General features: G+C 50.1%; 1 protein-coding gene across 1 annotated transcript in view; it reads left to right on the top strand.

The window, feature by feature from the left end:
- The first annotated feature begins 623 nt into the window (after window positions 1–623).
- LOC140426972 (polycystin-2-like protein 2) overlaps window positions 624–21492 on the top strand; it is a 141125-nt gene continuing 120256 nt past the window's right edge. The window contains exons 1-3 of the mRNA XM_072512309.1: window positions 624–786; window positions 5653–5748; window positions 10757–10887. Coding sequence (XP_072368410.1) covers window positions 723–786; window positions 5653–5748; window positions 10757–10887 — 291 coding nt within the window. The 5' untranslated portion in view covers window positions 624–722. The remainder of the gene's footprint in view (window positions 787–5652; window positions 5749–10756; window positions 10888–21492) is intronic.

The following is a 21492-nucleotide window of genomic DNA, read 5'->3' as shown; positions in this document are numbered from 1 at the left end:
TAACAAGGTGGAAATGGGCAGTCTTCGTGGTGGTGCAGCTATGTGGCGGGACTCGTCTCAGAATCAAATATGACACCAGATAGTTTGATTTAGGGTCAGAGTGGATGTCGGATATAGCAGTCTGACAATTTGAGACAGTGGAGAAGTAGTGGGGAGCTGGAGCTGGGTGCAGTCAGTGTACATGTGAAACTGGCAACCTTTTTAGACGATGCTAAGAATGTCGAAGAGAAATAGGTGGCGACCCAGAATAAATCTTGGGGAACACCCAAGGATTTGGGAGTGGGAAGCTAATACAGGTGAGTAGAAGAATTCGGATCTAAATTGGGATTCAAATGATTTAATTCAAAGTATTACCATAATAAAGCCACAAACGGTTCTGTCCTTAGTAATTCTAACCGATGGGTAATTCTGAGATACAAGACGTAATGTCCCCATCTCGCCTGTATATATGAATGATTTTGAAGTGTGGTTTATAGGACACAGGCATTCAGTTATTTGCAAGCACCATGCTGTGATTTTTGTCTGAATGGTTGCAGCTATTGCCCAGTCCCGCACTGGAATAATTCCAGGTGGAACCCTAGACTCCGAACTCTGGTTCAAACCAGCAACAGCTGGATAATCGTTAACCGCATCTGCAAATTTACCGAGCGCCAGTGCTGAGCTGGTCCATGACCCGGGAGAGAAGCCGATTGAAGCCGACCTGAACCTGTGAGCGGGGAGTTATGGCGAAACGTCTGCTGGAGCTACTGTCCTCTAAATTCAGGAGAAGGGGCAAGGCAAGAAAACGTAAGGTCTCCATTTCACAGGAGAAGCTACTAATCGTTCCATAGACTTCAAAAGAAAAATCTGCTTAGTGGACATTCAAACCAGGAAAGCCGTTATTTTCAAAGTCCAATCGCCATCGCCAGCCAGCAATCTCTTCTTGGATTGCTGTCTGTTTGTAAAGGCCTTGAAATATTTTCTATGTTGAAAGGTGTTCCATAAATGCAAATTGTTATCTCTAGGTGCACTATTTCCAAGAAAAATCACTTTTTCTTATGGTTCATGTCATTCTATTCTAAACCCTATCAACACATATCACGATTCATTTGAATGGGCTGTCATGGTGATATTTTATATAGAATCCCTACAGCGCAGAAGGAGGCCATTCGGCCCATCGAGTCTGCAGGACCCTCCAAAAGAGCAATCTACCCAGGTCCAATGCCCACCCGCCCCCTCCCCGTAATCTAATTTGCACATCCCTGGACACTAAGGGACAATTTAGCGTGGCCAATCCACCTAACCTGCACATCTTTGGACTGTGGGAGGAAACCGGAGCACCCGGAGGAAACCCTCCGTGGAGAATGTACAAACTCACATAGACAGTCTTGAACTCGGGTCTGCTGTGAGACAGCTGTGCTAGCCACTGCGCCACCTGCCTTCATTGTTAACCAAACCATTTTCCAGGAACATAGCTCTTGTTCAGTTATCACAGGAAGTTCAATTGGGGGTTCAAATGGATGGTTTTTCTGATTGAATTTATTTTATACAAGGGGGTGAAGGGATGCTGATGTTGGGAAATGGACACTGGCCTATGCATCAAGAATATTCAGTTCAGCTACTTGCATTCACAAAGTGTCTCCAACATAGTAAAATGCCACATGCATTTAACGGGAAAATGGATGTCAAGCCAAAAGAGGTGTTTGATGTGATCAAAAAATTGTGCAGCCAAAAGGGAGTGTTGACGGCAGGAAATCCCAGAATGTGAAGCACAGGAGATTGTAATGGAATAGAGAGTTCAAGGGTGTTGTCAGACTAGAAGAGTTTACAAAAGGGATGGGTGAGATCTTAAACGGATTCAAACACAAAGGTGAGAATTTTAAGTTTGTTGTTTTGGGATATTGGCAGCTAATATAGATAAACAAGGAGGGTGAGGTAAACATAATTTACTGTTAGATAGGAGATGGGTAGCAGAATCATTAGTGAGTTTACGTTTACAGAAGACAAAGAATGGGAGGCAAGCCAGGATAGCACTGGAATTGTTGAGATAAAGTGAAAAAGGGCATGGATGAAGATTTCAGCAGTAAATGGGTTGAGATAATTGCAGAGGTGGGCGATGTTGCAGACTTGGGGAGGTAGGTAATCTTTGTGATGGAAAGGAGATAGGATTTTAAGAGTCATAATCCAGGAGATAAGAAGAGGAAGGGTCATATAGACTTATTCGAACCTCAAACGTAAAGCCACACCTGCGACATACAACACAAGTGTCCCAGCTCGGGACTAACCGGACTCTTGGTCCAGGTCTGGGTCTGGGACGACATTTAATGAGCTCGATAATGAGCCCCAGCTGGACGGGCCTCCACCCGTTGCCATGGGAACACGTACTCTAAGAGCCCCATAGGGATAACAAGTTATTCCCCGTGGCCCTCATGAGGGTTATCACAGGAAGTTCAGTTGGGGGTTCAAATAAGAGTTGAGATTGCTAATCTAGTTCACCACAAAAGAAAGAGTAGGGATTGGAGTGGAACAGATGGGAAGAGCTTCTGAAAGGATATCAGATTGGCAGCAGCTACTTACATTCACACAGTGTCTCGAACACAGTAAAATGCTAACCATGTTTCTCTCTCCACAGATGCTACTCGATCTACTAAATATTTCCAGCATTTCTTGTTTTTATTCTAGTCTGAGCTGGTGTTTATTCTCCACATGAGTCTCCTCCATTCCCTCGCCCTCATCTCCCCCTTTTAGCATGTTTTATCCTCACATGTCGAATTTCTTGCTGAAGGGATCCAAACTATTGGAGTCAACCTTTTCAACCTTTTCATAAAATAGTGAAAGCCACATTCAAAACACTCTCAGTTCTATCTTCTTTTTTAGAAAAAATATTTTTATTAAGACATTTGTGTGTACATTAAACACAACCAAAACCATACTAAGAGCAAACAGGAAACCTCATAACAAATAAATAACACCAAACCGCCCCATCCTCCCTGACGTTCCCCTCCACCCATCCTGCCTCACCCATTTTAACTCCTTTATCGCCTCCACCGATCAACCATATCCCTTCTTGGCCCAGCCCCTGGCCCGCGTCACGCGACCCTCCAGGCCCACCCTCGGGTGTCCACAATCACCAATGCCTTCCCCTACGCCACAACAGACTCACCTTTGTCAGCGGTCCCCCTCTCCTAACAAAACCAACAAATCCATACCCCTTTAACACTCTAACCACCTGCTCACCCCCCACTGTGCTACCGTTAGCTAGCCCGCCTAGCTAGCCTGGCAGCCCCTGCCCATGGCGCCAAACTTCCTACCCCCCCCCCCACCCCCACTGATTCCGCTTCTCTCCCCCCCCCCCCCCCCCCCCCCCCACCCCTGGACATAGTACAAACAACAATAAAGTAAGAAAAATGTGTACTCACTCTCCATGTTCCTCCAACATCCCACCACAGAACCCCACAAAAGCACAACAAAGAAGAGAGGTTCTCCCCTAACCATCACCTTAAAAACAATAGAACAAAAAGGCGGAGAGAACCAACATCTGCTCACACCTCCTCCAAAGTTTAATGTCCTCCCTCTCAACAATTCTGTTGCCTCCTCTGATGTCCCAAAATAATGCTCATGGCCGTAGTAAGTCACCCAGAGGCGGGCCGGGTACAGCATCCTGAACTTCACCCCCTTCTTGAAGAGGCAGCCTTGACTCGGTTGAATCCAGCTCTCCTCTTGGCCAGTTCCGCACTCAGGTCTTGGTATACCCGGAGCTCATTACGTTCCCAGGTACATCTTCTCATCTGCCTAGCCCACCACAAGATCTTCTCTTTATCTAGGAACCAAAGGAGCCTCACCACCATTCCCTCAGCGGCTCGTTCGCCTGCAGCTTCCTCGTCAGTGCCCTGTGCGCCCGGTCGACCTCCAGCGGCCAATTGAAGGCGCCATCCCTATCCCCCTTGAGCTGCTCCAACATTTTGGCTACATATGAGCCAGCGTCCGCTCCCTCAATGCCCTCTGGCATCCCAACAATTCTTAAATTTTAGCTCTGGGAGCAGTTCTCCAAATCCTCCACCTCCTTTAGCCGCTTCTGGGTCTCCCGCATCATCCCGATCTAGGCCACCAATGAGGTAAGCTGCTCCTCGTGTTTCCCACTGCCTCCTCCACTTTCTGGATTGCCTGGCCCTGGGTCTCCAACCTCTGCTCCACCTGATCGATCCCCGCTTTGAGTGGGTCTACCACCTTCGCTAGATCCTCCGGAGCTGCCCTTCTCTGTTGGCTAAATGTCTCATTCAGGAAGCCCACCAGCTGCTCCACTGACCATTGGGCTCGTAGGGTCCACCCTTTCCCCTCCGCCATTTTCCCCTGTGTTGCATGAAGAGTTTCTTGCTTTAGCAGCTCCTTCCTTCTTGACCCACTTAGAGTCCGCAAATCCATCCACTGACGCCACCAATGGAATATAACTTTCCTCCACCACCTCTCCACCTTTTTCCACCAAAACATCCGCCCCGCACACGGGGAAAAGGACCGAAAAACTGCCTCGAGCAGGAACTGCCAAATGTGTGGCCACTAACTCCATGGCCGCCACCGGAAGTCCTCAGTTCTATCTTCAAGCAGAGATTGGTTAGGTTCTGGAATGCAACGCCTGTGAGTGGTGTGGAGGTAGATTCAGTCGTGGCTTTGAAAAGGGACTTGACTACAATATGGAAGACCGGGGGAGTGGGACTAGGTGATTTGCTCTTGCAGAGACCCAACACTGATATGAAGGGCCGAATGGCTTCCTCCTGCACTGTAACGATTCAATGATTAAAGAAACGACTCTTTATTCTCTTATTGGATTTATTGGTAATTATTAGTACTTTGAGATCCTAGTTTTGAATTCTACCACAAGTGGACATATTCCACATTTATCCTCTGGAACCATTTATCATTTTAAAGACCTGTGTCAGAGCATCTTCAAGTTTTCTCTTTTCTCAAGATAAATGTCCCCTTTCTGTAAAACTGTTGGGCTGGATTCTCCATCGGCGGATCTTCCGTTTCGCCAGCAGCCCATGGATTTCCCGACGGCATGGGGGTGCCCACAATGGGAAACCCCATTGGCCGGCTGCCAGGGATGGAGGATCCTGCCCATAATCTTTCCAACCTTACAAATCTTGTGTACTTTCGCTCATTGCTTCTGACCTTATCAGATGGAGACTCGAACCATGCACAATACTCAAACTAGTCTGACTACATCATTTACAAGTTTAACATAACTACACTGGTTTTGAATTCTTCATCTCTAGAAATAAATCGGCATGGAATTGTTTTACTGAACTGTGAATCTGTTGTTAATGGTTTGTTCACCTGTATCCATAGATGCCTTTACTTTTCCAACCCATTCAGTTTATTTTATTTTCTTACATTTAGAGGATGTTTCATTTTCCATATAGGACCCTTAAAACAAGCAGACAAATGAGAACTTTGTCAAATCTGGCAAACTGGATTCAAACACATATCTCAAAAGTGAAAAGCCATGTAAAGCTGTTACTAAGTGTCCCTTGAATGTATGGCACAAAGTTTGAGAGCAGATATGGAGGGTTCATTGCAGTTCAGTTACTTCTTTCACTACATGCTCAACATTCCTATTCAAATAAAATGTTTTCATAACATTTAATAGCTTTCATTCTTGTTTCCCATCGGATGTAGTTTGGACTGAGTTCCCTCACAAAAAGAAAATGAACCCGAAATCTACCATGCGAGAGTTTTTACTTTATATAATTTTTCTTTTGGATCTATCCATACGTAAGTATCAAAATACATTATTTTACATGTTTTCTAATGCAATATATATGCTTACGGTTATTTTGGTTAGGGATAGATTGGACAAGGTTTTAAACAGTTTGATGATTTGATTGACTAGGTCAGGTGTCCACAGGTCTATATAATGTGATGCTCGATGCCCATAATGTACTTGTGTATTGAACACTGATTCCTTGCATCATTAGGTACTTAGGCCCCTTTGAACACCCACTGCACATACTATGATCAAGATCTATGATCAGTGGCAACCTGTGCACGCATTGAGCAGTAGGCTCATTATGGCCCTATACTATGGTCTAAGCATCTGAAGAGCAGCCCAAAGGCTCAGCGTCCATGTAAAACAGGCACTGCAGTGGAGCCCCATTCCCTGAGTTAAAACTTTATGGCCGACTGTTTTGTTCAAAGAGTGGATGCCAAAAGTTGATATATTCAGTTACACCTATTCCACTGCTTTGTTACTTCTCAGCGAGAACAAAAACTATTGACAACTTCCTGCAGCTGAAAAGTTTAACTGCTATATGAGCCTGTTTCCCCAGGTATTGGTTACCATGTGCTAGCTCTCTAGGAGCTACAAGTATCACAGACAAGAATGAAGAATGTAGTGATCAATTACAATCTGTCCTGACACAACCACCCATGTCTAGACCTTAGAACTAGACTTCTCTCGGCTACATACCGAGACTGACTCTCCGACAAGATAGGTCGAGAAATGCACATAATCGTACGGCCAGTCCTGGAATCAGTTTCCACAATGGGCCTGCCAGTGGCTGACAAGGGAACAGCTGTTCAATGATATGCTGCTAAGACTTTACAAGCAACAGCAGGAGATAGCTATCAAATTTCACAACCTGCAATGTACAGCTTTATCATGCCATACCAGCCAATCGAACTATTTTCCTATGGAAGATGCAAACAATATGAGTACAGCTTGCACTTCTACTCAGCTGCAGTGTCTTCTGTCATCTAGCTATTTCACTTTCCTTGGGTTCAATGTAAGGCTTCCACTCTTCAGTATGAATCCCTTAGGTAATCCAACAAGCGTTGCAAATAATTCTTGATGGATGAAAATTGATTGGGATTGGGTTAGGTTTGGATGTCTCATCCTATTGAAACTCTGCCCCAAAATGGATTAGGAATCTTCATCACTGAAGACTTTTAAAGACCAGCTAAACATATTTCTACCGATATTACTTTGAATCATTTGAGTAGACTTGAATCAATTTTAAATTTTATGGCGTTTGTAATGTTTTTTAAAAATATCTTTATTCAAATTTTCAACAAAGACCCCCCCTACAGAATATAGAAACAAGAACATAAGAACACAACCCGCAAGAATTATACATAGAATTTCCCCAAACTACAATAACCCCCCATTTAACAATAAAAACACAAATAGAGAAACACCCCACCCTAACCCAAACGCCACCCCAAAAGAACCCCCCCCCCGGGTTGCTGCTGCTGCTGACCTACTCTAACGCTCCACGAGAAAGTCTAGGAACGGTTGCCACCGCCTGATGAACCCTTGCACAGACCCTCGCAAGGCAAACTTTATCCTCTCCAGCTTGATGAACCCTGCCATGTCATTAATCCAGGCTTCCACGCTAGGGGGCTTCGCATCCTTCCACAGTAACAAAATCCTCAGCCGGGCTACCAGCGACGCAAAGGCCAGAATACCGGCCTCTTTCACCTCCTGCACTCCCAGCTCATCTGATACCCCAAATAATGCTAACCCCCAGCTCGGCTTGACCCGGGCATTCACCACCTTGGACATAGTCCTCACAAAGCTCCTCCAAAACGCATCCAGCGCCGGGCAAGTCCAGAACATATGGCCGTGATTTGCTGGGCTCCCCAAGCATCTCACACATCTGTCCTCCACCCCAAAGAACCTACTCAACCTCGCCCCTGTCATATGCGCTCTGTGAACAACTTTAAACTGTATCAGGCTGAACCTGGCACAAGAGGAGGAAGTATTAACCCTACTCAGGGCATCAGCCCACAGACCCTCATCTATCTCCTCCCTGAGCTCCTCCTCCCATTTGCCCTTTAGCTCCTCCATCGAGGTCTCCTCCTCTTCTTGCAGCTCCTGGTAAATCGCCGAGACCTTGCCTTCTCCAACCCATACACCCGAAATCACCCTGTCCTGAATCCTGCGTGCTGGAAGCAGTGGGAATTCCCTCACCTGCCGCCTCACGAACTTGCATGTACCTGAAAGCGTTTCCCGTGGGTAGCCCAAACTTCTCCTCCAGCGCCCCTAGGCTTGCAAACGCCCCATCGATGAATAGGTCCCCCATTCTTTTAATCCCTGCCCGATGCCAGCTCAGAAACCCCCCATCCATCCTTCCCAGGACGAACCGATGGTTCTCCCGAATCGGGGACCAAACCAGGGCCCCCACCTCACCCCGATGATGCCTCCACTACCCCCAAATCGTCAGAGTTGCCGCCACCACCGGATTCATGGTGTACCTTATCGGCAGGAGCGGCAACGGTGCCGTCACCAGCGCCCTCAAACCCATGCCCACACAGGACGCCATCTCTAGCCTCTTCCACGCCGCCCCCTCCCCTTCCATTACCCACTTACGGATCATCGCCACATTGGCTGCCCAGTAGTAGCCACATAGATTCGGCAACGCCAGCCTTCCTCTGTCCCTGCTACGCTCCAGGAAAACCCTTTTTACCCTCGGGGTCTTATTCACCCACACAAATCCCATGGTGCTCCTGCTTACCCGTTTAAAAAAGGCCTTGGGGATCAGAATGGGAAGGCACTGAAATACAAAGAGAAACCTCGGAAGAACCGTCATTTTAACCGACTGCACCCTACCCACCAGTGAGAGTGGCAACATATCCCATCTTTTAAAATCCTCCTCCATCTGCTCCACCAACCACGTCGAATCGAGCTTGTGCAGGGCCCCCCAACTCCTAGCTACCTGGATCCCCAGGTACCGAAAGCTCCTTTCTGCCCTCTTCAGCAGAAGCTCGTCTATCCCCCTTCCCTGGTCTCCTGGGTGCACCACAAAGAGCTCACTCTTCCCCACGTTACGTTTATATCCCGAAAAGTCCCCAAACTCCCTAAGGATCCGCATGACCTCCGCCATCCCCTCCACTGGGTCCGCAACATGCAATAACAGGTCATCGGCATACAGCGACACCCGGTGTTCCTCTGCCGGTTCGCAGCCACACTCGCCACCGGGTCTTTATATAGTAGCCTAACCCAACTGATGAACCCCTGCCCAAACCCAAACCTCCGCAGCACCTCCCAAAGATACTCCCACTCCACCCTATCGAAGGCCTTCTCCGCGTCCATAGCCGCCACTACCTCCGCTTCCCCCTCCACCGAAGGCATCATAATTACATTAAGGAGCCTCCGCACATTGGTGTTCAGCTGCCTACCCTTCACAAATCCCATCTGGTCCTCATAAATCACCCCCGGGACACAGTCCTCAATTCTCGTGGCCAGAACCTTCGCCAGCAACATCGCGCCGACATTGAGGAGCGAGATCGGCCTGTATGATCCACACTGTAATGGGTCCTTGTCCCCTTCAAGATCGAAGAGATCAGCGCCCTGGACATTGTCAGGGGCAAGGTACCCCCCCTCCCTCGCCTCACTGAAAGTCCTCACTAGCAACAGGCCCAGCAGGTCCACGTACTTCGTATAAAATTTCACCGGGAACCCATCCGGCCCCGGGGCCTTCCCCGCCTGCATGCTCCTGTGTCTCTTTACCAGCTCCTCCAGCCCAATCGGTGCCCCCAGCCCAACCACCTGCTCCTCCTCCACCCTCGGGAACCTCAGCCGATCTAGAAATTGGCACATCCCCCCCTCCCTGTCGGGAGCTCCGACCAATACAGCTCCCCATAGAAGTCCCTGAATGCCTCGTTTATTCCCACCACACTCAGCACCGTGTTCCCCCCTTTATCCCTAACTCCACCAATCTCCCTTGCTGCCTCCCTCTTCCGAAGCTGATGTGCCAGCATCCGACTCGCCTTTTCCCAATAATCATACGCTTTCCTCCACTGCGCCTCTGCTCTCCCAGTAGTCAGCAAGTCGAATTCCGTCTGGAGGCTCCATCGCCCCCGAAGTAGTCCCTCCTCGGGGGTCTCTGCATAGCTCCTGTCCACCCTTAATATATCCCCCACCAGTCTCTCCCTCCTCTCCCTATGGTCCCTAATGGAGATTAGCTCTCCCCTGACCACCGCCTTCAACGCCTCCCAGACTACCCCCACCTGCACCTCCCCATTATCATTGGCCTCTAAGTATCTTTCGATACGTCCCCGAATCCGCCCGATGTGTAATGTTTTTAAGAAGTACCCTTAAGATTCTTAAAATGTGATTGAACTTTCTTCATGTGTTTAAGTGACTCAGCAGGAAAATAGATCTGAAAAGCACAAAAATGTCCCCATCAAAGGCAGACCACTTCCACAAACCAGGGACTCAATCCTTCCTCCATTAACAAGTAAAACAGCAAAATATAAATTGTTTAAAACTGAAGAAGTTAAATCTACAAATTAAATTGTAATAAGTCCACGGAGGCAGAAGTCCCTTCACCAGCATTCTTTTTATTAACAAAACCAACAGCAGTACGACCATGTGCATTCAGCTTGCAGTCTCCACTGGGAGCGCAGAGAATCTGACACTCCCTGTTATATACAGAGAAAAGGTTCCCTGATTGGACCACTAATCAGGGAACTCGTATTCCAATTGACCAATCTCAAAGGCCTGGCCTAAGTCATTACAGAAATGCATAAAATTAGGAAATGTACTCAAAGAATGACCTTTGTAATGCTTGGCACAGAGATTATGTGAAGTTTGAATTTCAAAGTAATGCAGAGTGCCTTAAGATGTTACCATGTAGATTTCTCAGGATGTGAGTCGCAGGCTGGGAGAGAAAGCATTGCTAACTTTTGCAGCCCAAATTAAAGTGTAAGAATTCACTGTCTGGTGTATGCATGACATTGTTGCCGAGGTTACACCTCCACAACTTCCTTTCTTTTCCAGTGACCTTTGGAATGGTAAATACCAACATGTATTTCTTCACCAGAGTTATGTCTGACCTCTTTCTAGAAACCAAATCCTTTGTCAATGGCATAACCTTCAAGTCGATAGGCAGCATGGAGAATTTCTGGGAGGTATCAAGAAGTCTCTTAAACAAAATATATGCTTTTACCATGATCTTTTAATAGTATGTTAATAGTCCAACTGGAACAAACTAGAACTTTGAGTTATTATAATCGAGAAAAACATTCTTGCTTAAAGGGGAAAGTAAGCCTTACGTACTTACTTATCCTCTTCGTCACTTGATGGACCTATGGCTGCAAGTAAGCATCAGAGGCGTACTTATTGATCACTGGTTATATAGAAAAAAATAATGTTTTTGTAGAAGAGTCATGTTGTTGAAGCTTTTTGTTTTAGCATTCATAAGGACAGATGCAAGAATGTCAAACCTGAAAGGGAAGAACAATTTATACTGCATGCGAAGATGGCGCTGATTAGTTTGCAAGAGGACTCTATGATGCATTATCAATTACGACGAGGCGAGAGTAGAGCGTAATCGAGGCTTTATTACGCAGCGATGTGGAGCCTCCCGCAGCTGCTGCCGAAATGGCTGCAGCTCGGAGAGCCCACACATTTATACTCCGCCTACTGGGCGGAGCCAGCAGGCAGGGATCTACACCCATACCTGTAGTACAGGGGCCTTACCGTAATACCCCTCGTATGAGGTATATACAATACAACAGTGGTGACTACCACATTCAACCCAAAAAGGAGTTCAGCTGGGGGGGGGGGTGGAAAACTACTTACGTTCAGGTGTTTAACATTGTAAGGAAAAGTTTACAAATTCAGACGATCGGGCGCCTTGATCCGTCGTTGCGAGCACCGCAGTTCTGGTGGTGATTTCGGCGTCGATTCGGTCGTCGGTGACTCCGGGAGCATGTCGACCTCCTCTTCATCCCTGGGTGGGAGCAAGGGGAGGACGGATCATCCTGGAGCGGGAGCTGTGGTGGGGTGCGCTGGGGGGAGGGAGTGTGGCGCCGGGGCAGAGGAGGGGGGGGGCAGAGGGGACCCAGCTGGTGCCAGGTCCCTGAGGGAGACTGTGTCTTGGCGGCCGTCGGGGTACGCTACGTAGGCATACTGCGGGTTCGCGTGAAGTAGCTGTACCCTCTCAACCAACGGGTCTGCCATGTGTAGCCGCACGTGCTTGCAGAGGAGTACGGGTCCTGGAGCTGCCCACCATGTTGGGAGCGAAACCCCGGAGCTGGACTTCCTGGGGAAGGCAAAGAGACGTTCATGGGGAGTTTCGTTAGTCGCAGTGCACAGGAGCGACTGAATGGAGTGAAGGGCGTCGGGGAGGACCTCCTGCCAGCGGGAGGCCGGGAGATTTCTGGAACGTAGGGTCAGCTGGACGGCCTTCCAGGCCGTCCCATTCTCCCGCTCCACCTGCCCGTTTCCCCTGGGGTTGTAGCTGGTCATCCTGCTCGAGGCAATGCCCCTGTGAGCAGGTACTGGCACAGCTCATCGCTCATAAATGAGGATCCCTGGTCGCTGTAGACGTAGGCGGGGAAACCGAACAGAGCGAAGATGGTGTTGAGGGCTTTGATGATGGTGGCAGACGTCATTTCGGGGCATGGGATGGCGAAGGGGAATCTGGAATATTTGTCGACCACATAAAGAAAGTTTCGGTCAGTGGAGGGGAGGAGCCCTTTGAAGTCCACACTGAGGCGTTCAAAGGGGCGGGAGGCCTTCACCAGGTGCGCTCGGTCTGGCCGGGAGAAGTGCGGTTTACACTCCGTGCAGACCTGGCAGTCTTTGGTGATCGCCCTGACTTCCTCGATGGAGTAGGGCAGATTGCGGGCCTTGATGAACTGATAAAAGCGGGTGACTCCTGGGTGACAGAGATCGTCGTGCAGAGTCCGTAGTCGGTCCACTTGTGCATTGGCACAAGTACCTCGGGATAGGGCATCGGGCTCGTTGAGCTTACCGGGGCGATACAAAATCTCGTAATTGTAGGTGGAGAGCTCGATCCTCCACCTCAAGATCCTATCATTTTTTACCTTACCCCGCTGTGTGTTGTTAAACATGAAGGCAACCGACCGTTGGTCAGTGAGGAGAGTGAATCTCCTGCCGGCCAGGTAATGCCTCCAATGCCGCACATCTTCAACGATAGCTTGGGCCTCCTTTTTGATGGAGGAGTGCCGAATTTCAGAGGCATGGAGGGTGCGGGAAAAGAATGCCACGGGCCTGCTTGCTTGGTTGAGGGTGGCGGCAAGAGCGACGTCTGATGCATCGCTCTCGACTTGGAAGGGGAGCGTCTCATCGACCGCGTGCATCGCATCCTTGGCGATGTCGGGCCTTGATACGGTTGAAGGCCTGGTGAGCCTCGACCGTCAGGTTGAAAACGGTGGAGTGAATGAGTGGGCGGGCCTTGTCCGCATAGTTAGGGACCCACTGGGCGTAGTACGAGAAGAAGTCCAGGCATCGTTTGAGGGCCTTTGGGCAGTGGGAAAGGGTGAGTTCCATGAGGGGGCGCATGCGATCGGGGTGGGGCCCTAGCACTCCATTCTGGACCACATAGTCGAGGATGGCTAATCGGTTCGTGCTGAACACGCACTTCTCCTTATTGTAGGTTAGGTTGAGGAGTTTAGCGGTGTGGAGGAATTTGGAAAGGTTAGCGTCGTGGTCCTGTTGGTTGTGGCCGCAGGTGGTGACGTTGTCCAGATACGGGAAGGTGGCCCGCAGTCCGTACTGGTCAACCATTCGGTCCATCTCCCGTTGGAAGACCGAGACCCCGTTAGTGACGCCAAAGAAAACCCTCAGGAAGTGGTAAAGGCGGCCGCCCACTTCAAACGCGGTGTATGGGCGGTCCACCTTGCAAATGGGGAGCTGGTGGTAGGCAGATTTTAGGTCCACTGTCGAGAAGACTCGGTACTGTGCAATCTGATTGACCATATCAGATATGCGTGGGAGGGAGTACGCGTCGAGCTGCGTGTGCCGATTGATGGTCTGACTGTAGTCAACGACCATCCTGTTTTTCTCCCCTGTTTTCACAACTACCACTTGGGCTCTCAGGGGCTGTTGCTGGCCTCGATGATACCTTCCCGTAGCAGCTGCTGGACCTCAGACCTGATGAAGGTCCTGTCCTGGGCGCTGTACCGTCTGCTCCTGGTGGCGACGGGTTTGCAATCCGGGGTGAGGTTTGCAAACAGGGAAGGTGGGTCGACCTTAAGTGTCGTGAGGCCGCATACTGTAAGGGGTGGTAGGGGCCCGCCAAATTTCAGGGTTAGGCTCTGGAGGTTGCACTGGAAGTCCAGGCAGAGTAGCAAGGCAGCGCAGGGGTCGAGAGGACGTAGAGCCCTCATCTGGATGGTGAGGGCGGCGGTGCAGTACCCCCAGATCGCCAGAGTGGGATCCGGAGGCCAGGAGGATTTTCTGGTTCATGGGGTGTACCGTGAGGGAGCAGCGCCTTACCGTATCGGGGTGGATGAAGCTCTCAGTCCTCCCGGCGTCCAGAAGGCAGGATATCTTGTGCCCGTCGACCTTCACTGTCGTCGGCGCGGTCGCGAGGTTCTGCGGTCGGGACTGGTCGATCGGGATGGAGGCGAGACGCGGTTGGGGGGCAGCGGTTGCAGGCGATGAGCGACCCAATGAGGTGGCCGATGAGCAGGGGTCCTGAGGCGGGGAAGATGGCGGCGTCCATGGGCCGCACGTGTCCTGAGGCAGGCAAGATGGCGGCGCCCACGGGCCGCATGTGTTGTGAGGTGAGCAAGATGGCGGCGCCCACGGGCCGCACGTGGTCTGAGGCGAGGAAGATGGCAGCGCATACGGGTCGCACATGGGGGGTGCAGGGACAATAGCGGCGATCGAGCGGGCCTGGCACACAGCAGCGAAATGTCCTTTCTTCCCGCAGGCCTTGCAGAGCACGCTCCGCACCGGGCAGCGCTGCCGGGGGTGTTTTGTCTGTCCACAGAAGTAGCACTTGGGTCCCCCGGGGTTGGTTGGCTGCTGCGTGGCGCAGGCCTGGGGTTGGCTGGGGCGGTCGCTGATGGGGTCCACGATGGGGTGTTCGCTGGCGGGATCCACGATGCCCAGGAGAGGTGGGCCGTGCGGTTGGGGGCATACACCTGTACATTGCGTGAGGCGACTGTGAGCGAGATCGCTAGTTTCTTGGTCGCCGCGATGTCGAGGGTAGCCCCTTCTAAGAGGCACTGGCGGATGTAGGCCGACCCTATGTCCGTAACAAACGCGTCTCTAACTAGCAGGTCAGAATGTTCAGCTGCCGAAACGGCCTGGCAATCGCAGTCTCTCACCAGGACGTGCAGGGCACGCCAGAAATCTTCCACAGACTCACCGGGGAGTTGATGCCGCGTGGACAGGAGGTGCCCGGCGAAGATTCTGTGGTCTGCTGAGTGTAGTTCTCCTTCAGTAGCACCATGGCCTCAGTCTAGGTCGGCGCGTCCCGGATGAGGGGAGAAATTGCGGAGCTCAGCCACGTGTAAAAGATCTGGAGCTTCTGTGCCTCTGAGGGTGGTTCTGTCACAGATCCGATGTATGCTTCAAAGCAAGCTAGCCAATGTGCGAAGGCTGACTTGACGTTGTCTGCTTGAGGGCGCAGCTGCAGGTGATCAGGCTTGATGCGGAGATCCATCGTTGTAAAATCTCTGCGTAATAAACTGATGCACTATCAATTACGACGAGACGAGAGTAGAGCGTAATCGAGGCTTTATTACGCAGAGATGTGTAGCCTCCCACAGCTGCTGCCGAAATGGCTGCAGCTCGGAGAGCACACACATTTATACTCCACCTACTGGGCAGAGCCAGCAGGCAGGGATCTACCCCCGTACCTGTAGTACAGGGGCCTTACCATAATACCCCTCGTATGCGGTATATACAATACAACAGTGGTGACTACCACACTCTAATTGGTAGAGGTGTTGCCATGGAGGATGAATCGTGACTGACTGTTCCCCCAGGCCTTTGTTTAGTTGAAAAAGCCACAATGTGTGGTCATGCTCTTTTTGTTTGTGTGAATATATGTAGCTTCTAGCAAGTGCAGGTGAGCCACACTGCGAGCCCGACTGATAATCCTAAACTGTTTTTTAATGTAATTCTTACCACAAATGAAATTGATTACTAAGTGTTGCCCAATTGCAGAATCACATCTAATGTTGGACTCCCTGTTTTGCGTTTTGCAAGCATGGGCTGGTTGACTATGGTCAGTACTTTGCCTGTTACAACAGCCAAAGGGACATGCTGTTTGATATGATCCACTAGTCTTTGGGAAGTACGGCTTAGCATCATGCCAACAATGAAATTCGTATACCACATTACTCACTTGTGTGATAGGCAGAACATCTTGACAGCACCATCCTGTTAGTGGAGAATACAACTCGTCTTGCTCCTCTATAATAGCAGCGTTAAACAGCTAGCTTCACCTGTTGCTCAAATGTTTGACACCGCTTACCCCTCCAGGGTAATCAGAGGTTGGTTGGGCACTTTTCACGACCGAAAGTGACTGCCTTAGTCCCATTCGGGAGCTTGTGCAATTCACTGCGAGGAATGATCTGATCGGGGTAGCCATTAGCCCACAAGATCGCTTTGATGCATCTATTTCAGTATCAATCTTGCACAGTGAGCAAAAAGCTCAGGCCCTATTTACAAGGTTATCAATAAGCCTAATCTTATAGTGCATGAAACTATATTAACCATGAAGGTAGACTTGCTGGAGACAGTAGCAGAGAAGCCATTGGTGGATTTCTCTGCTAGCATGCCAAGATGTGAATTTGAGTACAGGATGGAGCTCGTTATGGTGTGCAAGGAAATTCTTACGTGCAGTTGCAAAAGTATCAGCAACATATTGGAAATATGTCAGGATAGGAAGTTAGAGATCATTCCATCAAAAACGCCTGCCTTGTGGAAAGCGATGATGATATTGGTGGGAGCTGGGCCGAGAGGGGACTCAATGTCAGCACCATCTCTTTGGACAGACATGGTGTCGTTAAAACTAAACACAGCTGCATGAATTCATAAATTCGATCAAAACAGATTCAGACAGTGGCAGCGCATCTAGATCACCATGATATTGCGTACAGTTCTGGGCACCTCATTATAGGAAGGACGTGGAAGCTTTGGAACGGGTGCAGAGGAGATTTACCAGGATGTTGCCTGGTATGGAGGGAAAATCTTATGAGGAAAGGCTGATGGACTTGAGGTTGTTTTCGTTAGAGAGAAGAAGGTTAAGAGGAGACAATAGAGGCATACAAAATGATCAGAGGGTTAGATAGGGTGGACAGTGAGAGCCTTCTCCCGCAGATGGAAATGGCTAGCACGAGGGGACATAGCCTTAAACTGAGGGATAATAGATATAGGACAGAGGTCGGAGGTAGGTTCTTTACGCAAAGAGTGGTGAGGCCGTGGAATGCCCTACCTGCAACAGTAGTGAACTCGCCAACATTGAGGGCATTTAAAAGTTTATTGGATAAGCATATGGATGAGAATGGCATAGTGTAGATTAGATGGCTTTTGTTTTTTGACTTCCCATGTCGGTGCAACATCGTGGGCCGAAGGGCGTGTACTGCCCTGTATCGTTCTATGTTCTATATAATGACATGGTGCAAATGCCTATGAGTGGCACATTGGCGAATAGGCTAGCAATGGTAAACAAGCACATGGATATGGTCTTTCTATCGATATGCAAGTCCTGTATGGTCTTTGAAAAGGTGAAGAAATCAAATACATCCATGGACACAGTAAACCATGAGAATGAATCCTATATCATTGGACTGTGTAAAGAGTAATGACCTGCCTGGTAATGTATATGATAGGATTATAATTGTCCGTTATGCTGGAACCAAATGCCAAAATGTCAGTGGCATTCAAACATTGTGCAGCTATAATACATAAAAGACTAAATGGACTTAATAACCCCATTTTTTTGTTGTTTGTGTATTTTCCTAATTTTACTTCTGCTTCAAATAGTCTCAATGGAAAGCTTCAGTGACATGAGCAGATTTTTAAAAACTTGTTTTAAGTGCTACTTCTAACACTAAAACTAACAACTTAGATTCTGTGCACCTTATAGTTTTAGGGAAAGGTTTTCATTTTTGAGACTGAAGTTGGGATTTTCTCAACATCGTGATCCAGCCCTAGGTGGAAACGGAGGCGGGCTGGTGCCAAGGCAGCCAGGCTGAAAGGCCCACCTCCATTCACTGAAACCTCAGCCCTGTCTGTAAATGAGTTATGAGGCTCCTTTAAACCTCATCCCCCTACTCACCATATCCTCTCCAGACCACTTCATGCCCAATACCACCTCTCCCCCAACTCACTGACCCAGTATTCCCTATAAAATCATGAGCCCTATAATAACGTTTGGAAGTCTTTGAAAATCTCATAAATCTGTCAAAATAAACAACAGTACTTGCATATCAACTTAATCCTTAAAAGCTCATAAATCTGTCAAAACAAAGTGAAACAAATTGATCTGAGATTATTTCCAAAAATGATAGTATTTGTTTTAAATTTCATGCGGTTGCTCCCAGTTTCACCTCCCCGACCCTAAGAAGTGAGCACAAGAAAAAGTTTCAAATGACACTTTTGTCGTGGGTCAAGACTGTATTTATGTGCATCTTTTGCCCAGATTTGGCACTGTATTCTGCAAGAGTGGGATGGATTACTATCACCTAACAACTTCCCTGAAGTCACCACAAACCGAATTTTAAAAACACCTAGAACGGCAGCTCCGTTAACCTCCTCTCCTGCCACCTAGCCACAATCGGGAACACCTCACTCTTTCCCATATGCAGCTTGTATCTGAAAAACCGGCCAAAGTCCTCCAAAATTCCCATGGATTTTGCCAATGCCCCCCAATGGGTCCGGAACAGAAAGCAACAGGTCGTCCATATAAGACGAAACTCTGTGCTCGCCCCCTCCCCTCACAACCCCTTCCAACCCCTCAACGCTCTAAGTACCATTGCCAATGTCTCTATCAGCAAGGCAAAAAGCAACAGGAGAGCGGGCACCCCTGCCTTGTCCCACGGTGCAACCCAAAATATCCCAAGCTCACCCGGTTTGTCCGCACACTTGCTACCGGCGCCTTATACAGCAACCTGACCCAATCCCCAAACCATTGCCCGAACCCAAATCGTCCCAACACCTCCCACAGATGTTCCCACTCTACCCAGTCGAACGCCTTCTCTGCATCCATTGCCACTGCCACCTCCACTTCCTGCCCCTCCGGGGGCCTCATAATCACGATAAATAACCTCCTTACAATTCCCGACAGCTGCCTCCCCTTCACAAACCCCGTTTGATCCTCACCTATCATCCCTGGGACACTGTCCTCAATTCACAAGGCCAACACCTTTGCCAGCAACTTGGCATCCACATTTAAAAATTATATCGGGCGATAGGACTCACTCTGCTCCAGATCTTTATCCTTCTTCAGTATCAGGGAGATGGATGCCTGCGATAGTGTAGTAGGGAGCTTCCGAGATTCCCCCCCCAAAAACGTCTTATAAACCTCCACCGGGAACCCATCCGGGCATGGGACCTCCCTGCCTGTATCGCCCCCATACTCTTCATCACCTCCCTCAACCTAATGGGGGCCCCCAACCCCTCCACCAGGTCCATGTCCACCTTGGGAAACTCCAGCCCATCCAGAAACCGCTGCATTTCCTCCCCCCTGACCGGGGGTTCCGACTCATATAGCTTACTATAAAACTCCTCGAACGCCCCATTCACCCCCACCAGGTCCAATACCACCCTTCCCGTCCTTCACTCTTCCAATCTCCCTCGCCGCCTCCTGCTTCCTGAGTTGGTGGGCCAGCATCCTTCTCCATGTACTCGTATATTGTCCCCCAGGCTCTCCGCAACTGCCCTACTACGTTCCCCGTAGGTCTCAATCCAAACTCCATCTGGAACCCCTGCCTCTCCTTCAACAGTCCTGCCTCCGGGGGGCCTCCTATCGACCCTCTTCCACCAGCCTTGCCATCTCTGCTCATTCCACCTTTTCCCTGTCCGCCCGAATCGAAATAGACTCCACCTCCTAACCAACGCTTTGAGTGCCTCCCACAGCGTGGTGGCCGTAACCTCCAGCCGTGTCGTTGAATTCCACCCCCCCCCCCCCCACCCCCGAATGGGAGCCCTCAGCCGCTCGAACACCTACTCATTGACCAACAACCTCACATCTAGCCCCCATTGCAGCGGCTGCACCCCCCACCCCCCTCGGCCCCCCGCGGTCCACTCGCAAATCCACCCAGTGCGGTGCGTGGTCTGGAACCGCGATCGCCGAGTACTCTGAGTCAACCACCCACGCCAATAGCGCCTTGTCCAGAACAAAAAGTCAATCCGGGAGTACATCCGGTGCCCATGGGAAAAGTGCAAAAACTCCTTTGCCCTCAGCCTCCCAAACCTTCATGGGTCCACCCCACCCCCTCCGCATGTGCTCCATAAACCCCTTCAGCTCCTTCGCTACCACTGGCACCTTCCCCGATCTCAGGCTCGACCGGTCCAAACGTGGTTCAATGACCATGTTAAAATCTCTCTTCCCGCCCCCCCCCCCCCATGATCAGCCGGTGCGGGTCCAGGTCAGGGATCTTCCCCAGCACCCACCTCATAAACTCTACATCATCCAGTTGGGGCATAAACATTCAGCAAAACCACCGGCATTCCCTCCAGTTTCCTGCTCACCATCACAACCTCCCCTCTCCGATTCTGCCACGACGTTCCCCACCTCGAACGCCACCCCTCTCATCTTCATGTCCAGTCCCGAGTGAAATACCTGCCCTACCCATCTTTTCCTAAACCTCGTCTGACTCGCTATCTCTTGTAAAAAAGCCATGTCTGCATTCAGATGCCTCAGGTGCGCGAACATAAATGATCGTTTGACCGGCCCATTCAGCCCTCTCACGTCCCACGTGACCAGCCTGCACAGGGGACTCCCGCCCCCTTCCCCTGCCGATCAACCATATCCCTTTTTGGCCAATCCCCGGCCTTCCAAACCCATCTTCGGATGTCTGCCGTCATCACCTCCGTTCCTGCTGCGCCACAGAAACCGCACCCTTGTCAGCGTCCCCCCTAGCCCAAGCAAAACAACAACCCCACCCCCCTCTCCTGCACCAACCGCCTGACCACTGTGTTCCCGTTAACTAGCCTGCCCAGCTACCCTGGCAGCCCCTGCCCAAGGCCCCCAAGCCTCCTACCCCCCCTCCCCCCCACTGATCCCCCTCCCCCACCATTCGCACTGCCTCAAGAAACAAAGAAACAGGAAAAAGGTGTACTCACCCCTGTCGCTCCCCAAGCACCCTCGACACCAAGCCCCACAAAACATCTCAGAGGAGAAACGTTCTCCAAAAACCATCAAGAGCAAAAACAAACACTTCTTCAGACCTCCTCCAAAATTCAATGTCCTCCTTCTCCTGCCAGTCCATTGTCTCAAAAATTCCGTCACCTCCTCTGGCGTACCAAAATAATATTCCTGATTCTGGAAAGTCACCAGAGGCGGGCCGGGTACAACATCCCAAACTTCACCCCCTTCTTAAAGAGGGCAACCTTGACCCCCGTTAAACCCGGCCCTCCTCTTCGCCAGTTCTGCGCCGAGGTCCTGGTACACCTGCAGCTCGTCCCCTTCCCAGGTGCACCTACTCGTCTGCCTCGGCCATTGCAGAATCTTCTCCTTGTCCAGGAAGCGCTGCAACCACACCACCATCGCCCTCGGTGGTTCACCCACCTGCAGCCTCCTC

Source organism: Scyliorhinus torazame, chromosome 7, assembly GCF_047496885.1.
Source record: "Scyliorhinus torazame isolate Kashiwa2021f chromosome 7, sScyTor2.1, whole genome shotgun sequence".
Taxonomy (NCBI): domain Eukaryota; kingdom Metazoa; phylum Chordata; class Chondrichthyes; order Carcharhiniformes; family Scyliorhinidae; genus Scyliorhinus; species Scyliorhinus torazame.
This window is presented reverse-complemented; position numbering and strand designations above follow the sequence as displayed.